This window comes from Taeniopygia guttata, chromosome 10 (assembly GCF_048771995.1).
Source record: "Taeniopygia guttata chromosome 10, bTaeGut7.mat, whole genome shotgun sequence".
Classification (NCBI taxonomy): domain Eukaryota; kingdom Metazoa; phylum Chordata; class Aves; order Passeriformes; family Estrildidae; genus Taeniopygia; species Taeniopygia guttata.
Genome location: NC_133035.1, coordinates 10979365 through 10992754, shown reverse-complemented (window position 1 = coordinate 10992754; position 13390 = coordinate 10979365). Strand labels below are relative to the sequence as shown.

The following is a 13390-nucleotide window of genomic DNA, read 5'->3' as shown; positions in this document are numbered from 1 at the left end:
ACCTCATTAAGTGCTGGTAACTGTCTAATTACCTGTTTTCATATTTCAAAGCATTCTAGATGGTTGATAATTGATCTGTTTAGCCCTGCCCAACTCTAAAATATGGCCATACAGTTTGTATATGAGCGTGCTTTGCCTGACATCTTTCCTGTCAGGGGTACACAGTGTTGTAAGAGTAGATTCCTCCACAGTGTAGCAGGAAATATCAGTGGTACTTTCCCCCAGCAGTCACACTTCTGTGAAAAACAGAAGTAGAAACATGGTGTGTCAATAATACACTACAAAGGTTTTCTGCATTATACAGGACTTTAAGATGTTACCTGTTTTATGGGGGGAAAAAAATTCCATGTGTATTTTGTATCCATCCCAACATTTCATACTTAAACATGAACTGAAGAGCAACAAATTGAGAATGCAAAAAACTTTATTAGCATAAAAAGTACATATTCAGGAATCAAAACTCAAATTCCTCCATGGCATCAGGCATGTTTGATACATATTTCTGTATCTGCCACAGCTGAAGGAAGTCAGAGTTGTAAGATGTCAGAAGCTTAAGGTTGTGGGGGGAGTTATTGTTGGGTTTTTCTTTTGTGCCTCTTTTTAAGTTATGTAAACAACTCAGAGTGAAACCTGTACAAGCAGAATATTAGCTATCATTTTAAACACGTAAAAATTAAATAAAACTGAATTTCAGCAATACAAAAAGCAATATAAAAAAGTAGGTGCATGACATGCATCAGAAGAAAAAGTAGAAGAACATGGCAAGTAAGTGAACATGTCTTAAAAGTTAGATCATACTGAAAATTCTCTGTAAATATCTGTTTGCTTAGACATGAAAAACATGATAAAATTACTTGATTCCCTAAGGGAGCTATACAGTTGCATCTATTTCAACTTTATTAGACATGAATATATTAGCATGATAAAGTAGTTAAAAGGAATAAGAAAAGTTTACTCAAGTTTCACATTTCAAGCTGCCTATTTGATAAGGTAACTAGACAGAGGTAGATATCCAGAATTAGTGGCCAAGCTATTCTAACAAGACCTTTTAGCTATCCTGTCAAGGTTTTACATTCAAAGCCAATGTGAAAAGGCTTCATAGATGAAGGATGTCTTTCAAAAAGGCAGCCAGAAAACCTGTATTGCTGATGGAAGTAATTTCAATTATCCTACTGAAAGTGAAGGGTAGTTAAGAATAAAACATTACCCAGGCCATTATGAGGACACCACTTACCAAGCACTAGAGCTCATGCAGGTATTTTAACAAGAGTGACAGTGATTTGCTCATTTCCTATGCCTATTTTAGAAGCTGAACCATTGCTACCTAGTGGGCTCTTTGCTAGTCAAAGTAGGACTGCAGGGTGCCACGGCGGCGGATGTCGCACGTCCAGCAGTGGAAGCCACCTCCCAGAGAATTGGCGTGGCGAATGTTCACCCGAATTGTAGAAATGCCTGGAAGAATTATGCAAGGCACACTTTAAATTAGATTCTCAGCTTCATCTCTGATCAGAATTAGGTGATACTTTATCAGATCACATGGCAAGATGTAAGTGTGGAAGGTATTTCCTACTAGTTTGTTAAGAATTTGTTTTCCCAAATTCTAGGCAGAGAACAAACCAGGAACATAGCTGGCTTGTTTATTCTGGTGATACCCTCAGGAGTACACAGTGCCTGGAGCACAGCCAGTGTTATGACATGCCAGTACTAAAAAGATAAATTCAGGTTTTGCAGTATGTGAAGAATTAGCTGAAGTTCTGCTACGATATATGATCAGGACACATTTTCATAAATATGCGTGAGCATTTATAAGTCAGACACTGAATGTGCTCTTTCAAGTGCCTCTCAAGAAAAGAAGTATTCAAGGTAGATAGCTCTGACTCTCTTTTTCTCTAAAAGGGAAAAGAGGCTCTCAGTACCTAGGTTAAGCTTCCTACCCCTTCTTTTCAGCTCTGATGGAGGTTTCAGCTGTGGCTCAGCTTATACAAAGTCCCAACAGAAGGATCAGACAACTTCTCTGTTAAGAGTTTTCCTTTTTTTGCTTCTCAGCACTTCCAGGAGCTGAGGAGCAGCTCAGTAGAATCTATCTCCTAGGTCAGCAATACTTTTGTTCCCAGTAGACCCATCTCAATCCTACAAACTTTCTGACGACCAGAGTTTATTTAGAACTTATATAGACTGTGAAGTTCAAGGGTGAAAGGTAAGCCATGATTAATAGCCTCATTCTTTAAGTGCTTTCAAGTATATTTAAATCCCCAACTCTTTGTTCATGCAATAAAACAACTTCAGACTGAGCAGCTTTGCATAATAAAACTTCCATATGTTCAAATACAGTATTCCTGTCACTACATATCTGAAGAAATTCCACACTCTCATAAAGTTACATCTCACAGGACTGAGATTCTCCGTAAATGAGCAGAAATACCTGGGTTAAGTGGTCTTCATTTGACATTTTAAAGTGCAATTTGACATTTTAAAGTACAAAACAAAGAGTTTGCAACTAGAAAAATCTGGAAGAATTTTGGTAATCATGGATTCCCAGCCCTATATCATTCAGCATTACGTGCACTCAACCTCTTCAAGACAGATGTTGACCTCAAACTGGACAGTTTGCATTTAAAAAGCTCATCAAAGGCATCCTAGCAATAACTTTAGTTGCTACTCATACCTTTATGTGCTGCAAGCTGTAGGGGGCAAAAGAAGACCAAATTTCCATGACTGAGATATTCAGGACAAAAATCACTGAATTATTCTTACTTGCTAATCCAGCTGTTTTGAGTGCTTTTTCCAGTGCTGTCTGCTTTGACTACTTTAAGTGAAACCTCCATTTACCCCAGCTGGTAGCACAACAATTTTCTTGTAAGTGAATGTAGAAGTGTGTTAGGACATACCCAGCTTCTCAAACATCTTCTGAATCGATGTCTCGTTGGCATCCACCATCACACGTTTCTCATCCAGCATCAGGACGTTCATGGAGAGCCACTTAGAAGACATCCACAGCGGGTGATCTAAAACAGGAGAACCAACCTTGTACTCTACCAATCTTACTCCTTATTAATACCCTTAAGAGCACTCTTGGAATCCATGGAAAAGGAAGGGTGGCAATACCATCTGGGATGAGTGGCACTGGGGGTTGAATCACAGTCCAGCCAGCTTTCTTGAAGAGCTCAATCTGGAAGAGCAATTTAAATATATTCTCAAGAGAGTTCTTAGAGTATCACATTATGTCCTCCAACCTATGCCAGATTTTCCCAGAATATGACATCCCCTGCCCTCAGTTCACTATTCTGGCCCTCATTCAGGCTTCATCTACAAACCCAGTTTTCATACAAGCATTTTTCTAAAAGTCTTTCGATTTTGCATACCAATAACATTTATTCCTATTGGTTTTATATATGCTAGATATGTTAAAATTAAAAGGTAACATTTTACAGTTTGGAGCTTGTAAAGTAAATGTATTGGTAACAATTGAAACATATTAAACTAATTTTTTTGGTGTTATTTCTTCCCATATGATTATAAAAGTTACACGGATGTTTCTAAAAACAGACCCATCAGAAATAACGCAAAATTCACACTTTGTAACTTCCTTCACACTGTATAAGAAAATAATTATGCAGTTCATTTAACAAAGGGAACAATATAAGGGCATCACAAGGAATAATTTATGTCTCTAAGATTTACACAATTAAGTTAAAAATAAGAGGAGGATAATTTGGCAAAGGAGAATTGACTTTTTATCTTCGTTGTCTGAATAGCTGGAGGAGTATTCGCGGGTGTTGCAGCGTTACCACGAGGTGGAGCTCCAATCCCAAACAATTAATAACAATCTGCCAGGATTTTAGAGAAAAGCTCCCTTTCATCACCTCATTCAAGAAAAGCCCCTTTCATCCGCACCATTCACACACACCCCGCCGCTCCCCGGCCATCCAGAACGGCCAAACCAGTTTTTGTGAAAGCAAGCTGCATTTATCTTTTCTATCTACACAGACAGCAGTTTTCCCTGGAAAAAAGTCCCAGAACATGGGTTTGATACAAGATCAAGAAGAACATCCTCTTCCAAGGATGAAAAACTGTGGAAGGGAAAAGGAGAGGAAAGAATAAGAACGTATTAAAAACTATATTCTCAGAATGGGTGCTAAAGGAGACAGCAATTCAACCAGACTGTTTGCACTGGAACCACTTGCTAAGAGAGGCTGACACTGCTTTCAGGAGCTGTGCTCTGCACATGGCTCTGTCCCTCTGCTTCAGTGCCTGCTCAGCTATTCCCCTGTACAGCTTTGGAAGCCACGGGGAGCCTCACAAAATCCTCAAGCACTGCAGTGCAGGAACATGACTGTAACAGAGATGAGCTCTCACCCTCTGGAAGGTTTTCTGATCTCATTGTGCTGCTCAGCAATATTAGCTTTTTCTCAGTGCAATAGCAGGTTTTCGTCTCTTCTCTTCCCTACCCTTCAGAAGGTATTCAAAGCTGTATGACTGAGCAACTACCAGCCTCATGCCATTGGCTCAATTAATACCAAAGGAGAGGCTTCCAAAACAGGAATAAAAAGGGAGATTTCTCATCTGAGCAGCAGAAACCCTTCAGTTTCTCTTAGGATACAACTGAAGTATTTAAGCATGTAAGTGTTCAGAGAAGTAGTATATCCCAAGTGCTTGCTTTGATACATCTTTAAAAATTAGATTACTTCCATCATATTTAACCATGGACCTAGGAAGCAGCACACAGTGGAATGTGTGGAACAGTAATTACCCAGCAGGGAATGAACCCAGCTGAGTGGTTTTTAAACACAAAACACTCTCACCTGATGGCAGGGACGGTCTGGGTTAGAGAGCACAAGACCAGGCCCAATGATATTAAAAGTGGCATCAATGTGCATAGGGTTGGGATCCTTAAAGGATATTATATGCACTCTGTAGTCTGGTGCAAGGTGTCGCCTCATCCATTCAATACCCATGTAGTTTGTAACCTGAAAAACAAGACAAATTAAGCTTTACTAGGCTAGAATATAAACTGCATCCAGGTTTACTTTGTCTAAGGTTTTATTTCATTAAATATTTAAAATAAATACAATAGAGAATTTTGTGCCTTTACCTGGAAGGCAGTCTTATCCTGTATATCAAACATTCTGTGAAGAGCAACTTCTTTTGCCAACTCTTATTTTAACGCTGCTCAGGAATTTTAAAAGACAAAATACCCGTCTCTAAGAGATATACCAAAACTGTTGAAAGAAAGCTTTGTTTACCTGGCTCCTTTGTACAAAGATATCTCTTCCAGCTCTAATGAAGTCAGCAGCATCAAAGCATGGCTCAAATTCAGTAGTTACAAATTTTCCCTGAGCAGCCAGTTTATGCCTGTCTTCCACAGAGTGGATTGGATAATTCTAGTTGTAGAGAAGAGAACAACAACTTTAGGTTGGAGACATTAAAAGAAACGTCTCAAATAATTTGCAAGTGAGGAGTAATTTGAAATTAGGAAAATGTATTAATATTGATAGCTAGCGTGTTGTGAGGTGGTCTGGTTACTTCTTATTAGAATAGAAAAGAAAATCTAAATGTGGACATAAAAATGAAAGGCTTTAAACGCATTCAAGAATAGGTCATGAGATAAGAGACAAGAGTTATATCAAGAAATTAATTGGTCTTCAGAACCAGATCAAAAGTATTCATTACCAGTGGAGTTTAATACCAGTCCAACAAATCACTGCACACTGACAGAAATACTGGACTGGAAGCTATTTCCTAAGGAATGTGGACTCCTCACTCTTCCACATTTTAGAATGGAGCAGAACTTCAAGCTAGAAGATGGATCTTTATTATTACAAATAATTTTAAAATTAAACAAGGCAATTCAGAACAAGTGCGATACAAAAATCCAGCACAAATGAAAAATACCACATAAATAGTTACAGGGTCTAGAAGTTCTCTAATACTGAGGGTGACTCTAAGGTAATTTTGTTTAATAAAATCTCCTTTGTATCATTGATGACACTGTTCCCAGAAAGTGGCAATCATTTCACAATTAGTTCACTGCATTTATTGTAAATGCTGTCACCAAGGTTGTGATGCATTTGGGGACTTATAGGAAACTACCAAAATTGTCCAAGTCAAAATTAGGAAAAAAATTAAGAAACTATTCACTAAAATGTTTGGAATAAATACAGTTTAGATCATTCACTATTTCTTTTATGCAACTTTCAAAATACCAATCATCATGCAAAATAAGGATTATGAGTTGGGTTTTTTTCTTTGACAAAATATATATTCTTCTTCACTTTCTTAATGCAGTAAAGTGAAGGACATATGGACATTCTCAGGGAATCTTTATTCTTGAAAGTAATCTCTATGATGTTTTTCTAGCATTCCTTCCTCTTTAGTAATGCTCAGTTATAGCCAGTAACCAAAACAATTCAAAGCAGAGGAATTTAATAGACAAAACATCCTGTTCTTTGTTCTCTAACTGCACACACTGAGTTTCAGCTGGAAAGGCCACAGCATGTTTGCATACACTAGAAAAAAAAACAAGTGTCCAGAGTTGTTTTGTGCCATTCCTCCTCACATTTTTGTTAATCCTAAATATCAGGAGGAAACTATCAACAAAATTCTGTATAACGAGAAGTGAAGTTCTGAAGGAAAATTAGAACAGTACCTGATCGTAGAGTTCATCTGCCATTGTGGGTTTTGGGGCAGTTGTCCACTTAGCACCACTGTTGAAATAATCTTTGATTAGTCGTCTATATGCCCTGTACTCAAAGAACCGAGCACGCCAAGCCATAGGTGCTTCAATAATTTCATTTCCCACCACTAACAGGATGTCTCTTGGCATGGCAGCATACATACCTGAAAGGAAAGTGGCCATTAATGAGACAAATATGCCTTTCTCAGCTCTTTCTGCTCAGGCACTTTTCCCTTTCTTTTTACCATTGTTCCTATCCAAAATAATGGCAAAAATAATTCTTAGCAATGTGAAGGAGCCAGTACCTAATATCAGGTCCTTACATTCTTCAGTAATTTTTCAAAGTAATATTTTTTATTCAAAATACGCAGAACTTTGGCTATAAAACCTCACTCACAACAGATTCACAGCTAGATTAAAGCCATCCACCATCAAGCCTCCACTTCATGACTGGGATAATGAAAATTCCCTGGACCAAGGATTATGCACTACCCAGATGGCTTTAAAAAGTGACGATGGGCAGCAAATTTTTCAAGTGAACAGCATTTCTTTATATAGTATCCTTTTTAAAAGTAATAGCACAGAAGAGGAATTTGATGGAACACAGAACTAGTGCAGAAAGCAGTCCCATTAGACTTTTCCTTAACATTATCTGTTCCTCAACGAATTTGAATTCCACTAGAAAAAATTAACAATATGTTTTACGTGAAAGAAGCCTGAGGACTACACTTGATGCAAAGCTTGGTGAGCCAGTGTGCTCTCACTGCAGATAACCATGCATGCAGAAATGTGTGTAGGTAAAGGGACATTCCAATTTCCTTGACACTAGTGAGGATCTTCCTGGTAAAGTGTTGCCTCCAACTGTTTTGTCTTCCATAGTTTAAAATGGATCCAACTCCAGGATCCAACAAAGAGCTATCAGGAGGGTCAGAGGGACTTTGAGCACTTGACTTTCATGAAGGGGACAAAGCAGAAACATTCCACAGCCACTTTGAGGGCCATGACAGATTAGCACTTCTTGGCAGTGGCAGTGACAACACAGAGAGGGAACCTGGCAAGAGTGGCTGGTGTGGGAAGTTCAGGTTGGGTGTCAGGCAAAGGTCTCCCATCAGAAAATTCACCCAGCACTGAAACTGGTCACCAAATCAGGTGGCAGAATCTCCATCCCTGGAGATCTTCCAAGTTTTAGACAGAGAAAACAGTCACTGACCTCAGTGCTGGTGATAATCCTGCTCTTAGCTAGAAGGTAGACTAGATGACATCCAAAATGTCTCAGAAAAGAGCTAAACAGGCAAGACCTTCAATAATGGAAAAACATTTACCTGTAGACTCAAAATCAGGTGTTTTATACTTCACAGACCAGTCAATTGGATCAGGCCTCTTGACAATAACACCTTCTCCCTTCAAAATATTGCACATCTCTTCAATTTCAGCAATAGCTTTTTTTAAATGGTCTTTGGGGAAACCCTGGCCTCCAAATTTCTGGTAAAATCCCCAATATTTTTCATAAGTGTTTGCCTAGAACAAAAGGACATGAAGTGACAAAGAATAAGCACCAGTTATTTTGGAGTGAAATAGATGCTTAAGATGCAGTTCTTAAAGTGTCTTGTTCTTGATCCTAATATGTTTGAGTGTGAATTTTATCTGTTCCTGCAATATTTTGACTACATCATATTTCAGTAAGTATGGAGTGACTAGTGTTGCCAAGTGCCCATTTGGTTCCTATTACAGAAAACCTTTGCAAACACTCCAAATATGGCAAACACTGTAGAGTCTCTATTTAATAAGGCTATCAGACATGTTTTTAAATTAAAACCACCTTGAGCTCATCTGCAAAATGCACATGTCTGTAGTCACCTTCTTACAACATCACTTCAGTAATGTCACAATGGTGACATCAGAAATTGTAAAGCCATCCCAAGTACAGGTACCATGCTTTGTTTGCCAGAAGGGGCCATATTTCAGATGCAGCAGCAGTCTAAAAGAGGTAAAAGATGCTAAATTCACCTGCCAGGGTTGGATTAAAGCATGTTCAACATTTACAGTCCTAAATCCTCTGCTGAAATGCTGTATAGCCTTCTTAAATTAAAAACAAGTTCAAAATAATGTCCCAGTTCTCATGGGGACACATAAAACCAGACACATAATCAAAACAAATAATGCTGCTTCAGTTTGATGTATTTGATGTTCCTCTGTCATGTCACTGTTAGCTGAGATGCAAGTGCATATGGAGCCCTTCTGGAATGACAGCAAGTTGGAAGGACATCAAGAGGATGCAGAAGAAGACAACATGAGGTTGTCTCCTGACACTGCAGTCCTGACCACCACCCAGAACTCAAATGTTCTCCCCAAAACCAGAGCGATGATGTTCCTTTGTGCTAGCACTGCCACTGAGCCCCGAGCAGGCAGGGCCATCCATCTGAAGGCATGCCTGATCCCCTTTAACAATCCAGGCTATTCCTCTGCTGTTTCTGGAGATTTGCCTCGTGCTATAGAGGTAACAGAGAAGAAAGAAAATTCAGCCTTAGCATTTACACAGAGAGCCTCAGCATGGCCATCCTGCTCCTCCAGTACTGAAGCTTCTTCCCATCCTTCCTGAGGGAATTTATTCTTTTTCTGTAAGTGAGGGCTTGGGTAATTTGAGCACCTCAAACTTGCCAGCTGGTCAGAAGTAACATGCAGATCACATGAAGTGCTCAGCATTCCTATGGAGACATGTTCTGCTAATGAGATAAATTCGTCTGGGGATTGGAGCTGGTTATTTTCAGAGCCAGCCATGGTGTATGTGAATATTATCAACCCCTAGGAGGTGTGGCTGCTCTCTCCACCTCGTCCTCTAGTACTGTTTTTTTTCAAACCTGAGGAACCACACTTGTGTTGCACTAATAGGATGGTGTAATCCTAAAGTTACAACAGAATAAAGGTTAGCACTGTAACATGACTCATATTCCCTGCCTTCCAAACAACTGGGAAAAGGGTAAATGGCTGGGACGTGCATTTCAAGCAAATCAGGGTTAACATTTCAGGCCCCTTTGGTCACAGACATACAAGTGAGGTCAGAATGTCCAAAAAGGACCCTGGATAGGACACAGAAAAGACAACATTTAAAATAAACTATTTCTTTTCAGAAAGAAATTTAAGAGTGTTCTAGGAAAGACTGTCCTTAAGAAGCAGCATTATTGTTCCTTATAGTTGCTATTTACTTTAAACATTTGTCATGGAAAATAATTAACATTATCAAGATGTACCATTAACCTAGTAAAGACAGTTAATAAATTTAGGATATTAAAACTTACATTCAGATCAAAATTCTTTTTGCCTAATTCCATAGTAAACACATGTACACACTCTCATCTTCTTACTCAAGATAAAAGGATCTGACTCCTCACCCGAAATGCATTATTATTTACAAAATGTACTGAAAATCATTGCAGAATATAAAGCCATAAAGTTCACCTACTTGACTCAACTGCTTCAGAATACATCTCAGTTGTAGGATTTTTCATTGCAGTGCTGATTCAAACAGTACATCCTCCTAATTAATCTTAAGATTTTTCAAGTTTTCAAATATTGTATTTACCTCTACACACCCTATTTCAAACTCTGAAAATGATATGCAATAAAGTGTCAGCTCATTAATATTAATCAGAGATGCAGGGCTCTCTATTCAATTCCTTCCTTCCTCCTTCTTTTGCCAAGCACATCATTCCCACATCACAGCAAAAACACTTGAGTATACCAAGCCCTTGTCTCAAAGTAGAAAAGAGTGCTGAATGCAGCCATACATCCTGCATTTAAATATTTAGCAAATAAACACACATACAGTCTTAAAACACAGTCTCAACACAAGTATTTACCCAACTGCTATAATTTGAGATACATTTTTTTGGAGTCTCAGGTCCAAAGCTTTGAATTTTCCTTATAAGTGTAGAATCCATTAGTTTTAAAGTGCATTTTTTATAAGCAGTGACCCTCATGCACTCGCAGACAGCACATGATACCCAGCAGCTCTGGTTGTGCTGCTTCCAGGGGCAGGAACAGGACACACCTTACCTCTTGGCCACATGGAGATTTAAACAATCGTGAATCTATTAATTAATAATAATAATAATGTCAAGGTAGGACTGGACTACTGCTTGGATTATTCAGCAACACCCTCCCAGTGCTACTGTTGCAGTTTCTGCAGCAATATTTAAGACAAAGGCAGAGAAAATTAGCGGAAACCACGTCTCAACTGGCTCTGTTCCCATTACTTGTTGTGGACTTGGCAATTGACATAAAGCAAATTTAAATCTCGCTTTAACTCTAAGTCATAGGTATTTGAATAGCAGAGACAATCCTATACTTTGACACTCCTCACTGAGCTTTTGATATCCCATGTAAAAGAAAGTGAAGTTCTGACCCCATGTGAGTAGTTATGGATTAATAGGCAGTACAACTTGTATAGCATATAGACACTTGAAATATTTTTTCTGGTGCTAAAGCAAGCCCCTGACCACTGCTTAGGAACTGAATTTTGCCTCATTTAATATCACAATGTAAAATGTTAAGACTTTTTTTTTTCCTTACTCTTTCTGTACCTTCATTATGTCAGTCCTATATAAATTCACATACATACACTTGTGTATTAGAAATGCTAACTCTCATTCACCTCCTTCTCTGAAGCTGCTAGGATACACAACACAGATTCTTAAAAAAAAAAAAACAAACAACTATATATATAGAGAGAGAGCTAAGGGAAGAGAAGTCTTCTATATAAGTACACCTCAAACTTTCCCTAAACAACCATTTCCAGGACCTTAAACTTATTTTCAGTATCTTTGTTTGTCATGCTTTCAATGTCAGATAAAAATTCTTTTTCTATTTTTTTTTTTTTTTCTGAGTCAACTTTATCAGTCTATCCTTTAAATTTTTACTAAGTTCTCTTGGGTAGAAGCCATGTGCCAGCTCATTTTGATGTGACAGACATGCTGCCCTGCAGGTAGTGGCTGTACTGTAACAATGAAAGATTCAAGAACATGCCCACAAATGCAGGTAACACACATAATCGGCAACTTTAAAGTCCAGGTGAAGAACACAAAAATCTGGAGCAAGTTCACTATTTCAGTATTACTGTTTTAAATACAAGATTCCAGAGAACAAAGAATCATTATTTATTTAGGTTACTGATGCAGTTTTAGGCACAGAAAAACCCTGGAAGAACAGTGGATTATGTATTTCCACAAAATATTTACTGCAGCTCACAGGAGTTTCAAACTGCTTTAGAGCTGTCTGATACAGGAGTCTTGTTGGTTAATGGCTACAGAACTCAGTCTTGCTCAGACTATTAAGTAGAAAACTACACTTTTTTTCAAGTGTAGTTGTAAAAAACTGCAGCTTCAAGCCAAATTAAAGCTTCACGAGTCTGACCAACTATCTCAGAAACCTGTGTGTACTTTGACAACATCAGGGCTATATTACTAGAGCAGATTGCATATATTAGAGGATGACTCTGCTAGTGACTTCTCTTAAAACAGCTAATTCAGTTGAAAGTCCAAAGAAAAAAGCACATCCCTCACCAGCATGGCTATGCTGTAAAGTTTCACAGATGTAAACAACTACCTTGAAAGAACAATTCCCAAGAGTAAGCACCACACCTTATGCACTGTAAAGCTTAAGCAAATTTTAGATAAAAATTCCACATTTTCTATTTAAGGTTAGATTTTATTGTTTACCTTAACCTCCACAGAAAAAGGTGGGACACAAGCATTTTCAGCTCTTCCCACAATGACCTCTTCCAGCGGATCCCATTCATTGTATGAGCAAACAAGGCAGCCCTTGGGCACCGGGCTTGCAGCCTTGTCAACAGCAGCACAGGTGTTCTGGGAGGCCGCAGCTGCCTGGGTGCTCTGGAAAGTTCGCTGCACCCATCCTGTAAAGGCACCTCGAAGCTTAAAATAAAAATAAGAACGAAAATTATTCTTCCCTTACAAAAGACAAAAAGCTATAGCTCAGCCCACAAATGCCTTAACACTGTAATCCCAAAGCAATGTATGTTATTTGGAGTATTATTAACAGAAACACGGCTTGTTACAGCCATTTGAATTTATTCACAGCTTAAAGGAAATGCTGCCTTTTAAGATACACTCAGTTTAGAAGGGTAAGGAGGTCGGAACGCGGCACTGGCAGACTGGGGCGGGAAGATGCTGAACCTCAGCCTGCGGCCGTCCCGCACCCTCCCGTCCCGGCTCGGAGCCACCCGGGACCGCCCCGCGGAGCATCCCCAGCCCCGGATCCGCGCGGCACCAACCCTGGAGCCGATGTAATGCGCTGCCTCGGCCCCCCGGCTGCCCCCGCGCAGGCACCGCACTCGCAGCATCGCCGCCGGCCGGACACGGGACGGGACGGGACAGCTCCGCTTTATGTGCGCCCGGCCCGGCCCGGCCCGCCCCGCCCGGGGGCAGCGCCCGCAGCGCAGCGGGGCCGGGCGGGGCTCCCCCGGTCCCGGCACAGCTCCCCCGGTCCCGGCACAGCTCCCCCGGCTCGGCTTCCCGGCTTTTCCCGGCCCGGCACAGCTCCCCCGGCTCGGCTTCCCGGCTTTTCCCGGCCCGGCTCCCCCGATCCCGGCACAGCTCCCCCGGCTCTGCCCGGCCCGGTTCCCCCGGCTCGGCTTCCCGGCTTTTCCCGGCACAGCTCCCCCGGCTCTGCCCGGCCCGGTTCCCCCGTCTCGGCTTCCCG

At 40.2% G+C, this 13390-nt stretch overlaps 1 protein-coding gene across 1 annotated transcript; it reads right to left on the bottom strand.

Annotated features, from left to right (window-relative positions):
• Positions 1–406: 406 nt before the first annotated feature.
• GATM (glycine amidinotransferase) lies at positions 407–13081 on the bottom strand. The gene is made up of 9 exons (XM_030281211.4): positions 12963–13081; positions 12388–12603; positions 7996–8191; positions 6647–6837; positions 5244–5381; positions 4803–4967; positions 3106–3169; positions 2889–3005; positions 407–1452 (listed from the first exon to the last, which is right to left on the bottom strand). The coding sequence occupies exons 1-9, from the start codon at positions 13029–13031 to the stop codon at positions 1340–1342; spliced, it is 1269 nt and encodes a 422-aa protein (XP_030137071.3). The 5' UTR covers positions 13032–13081; the 3' UTR covers positions 407–1339.
• Between the last annotated feature and the right edge of the window lie 309 nt (positions 13082–13390).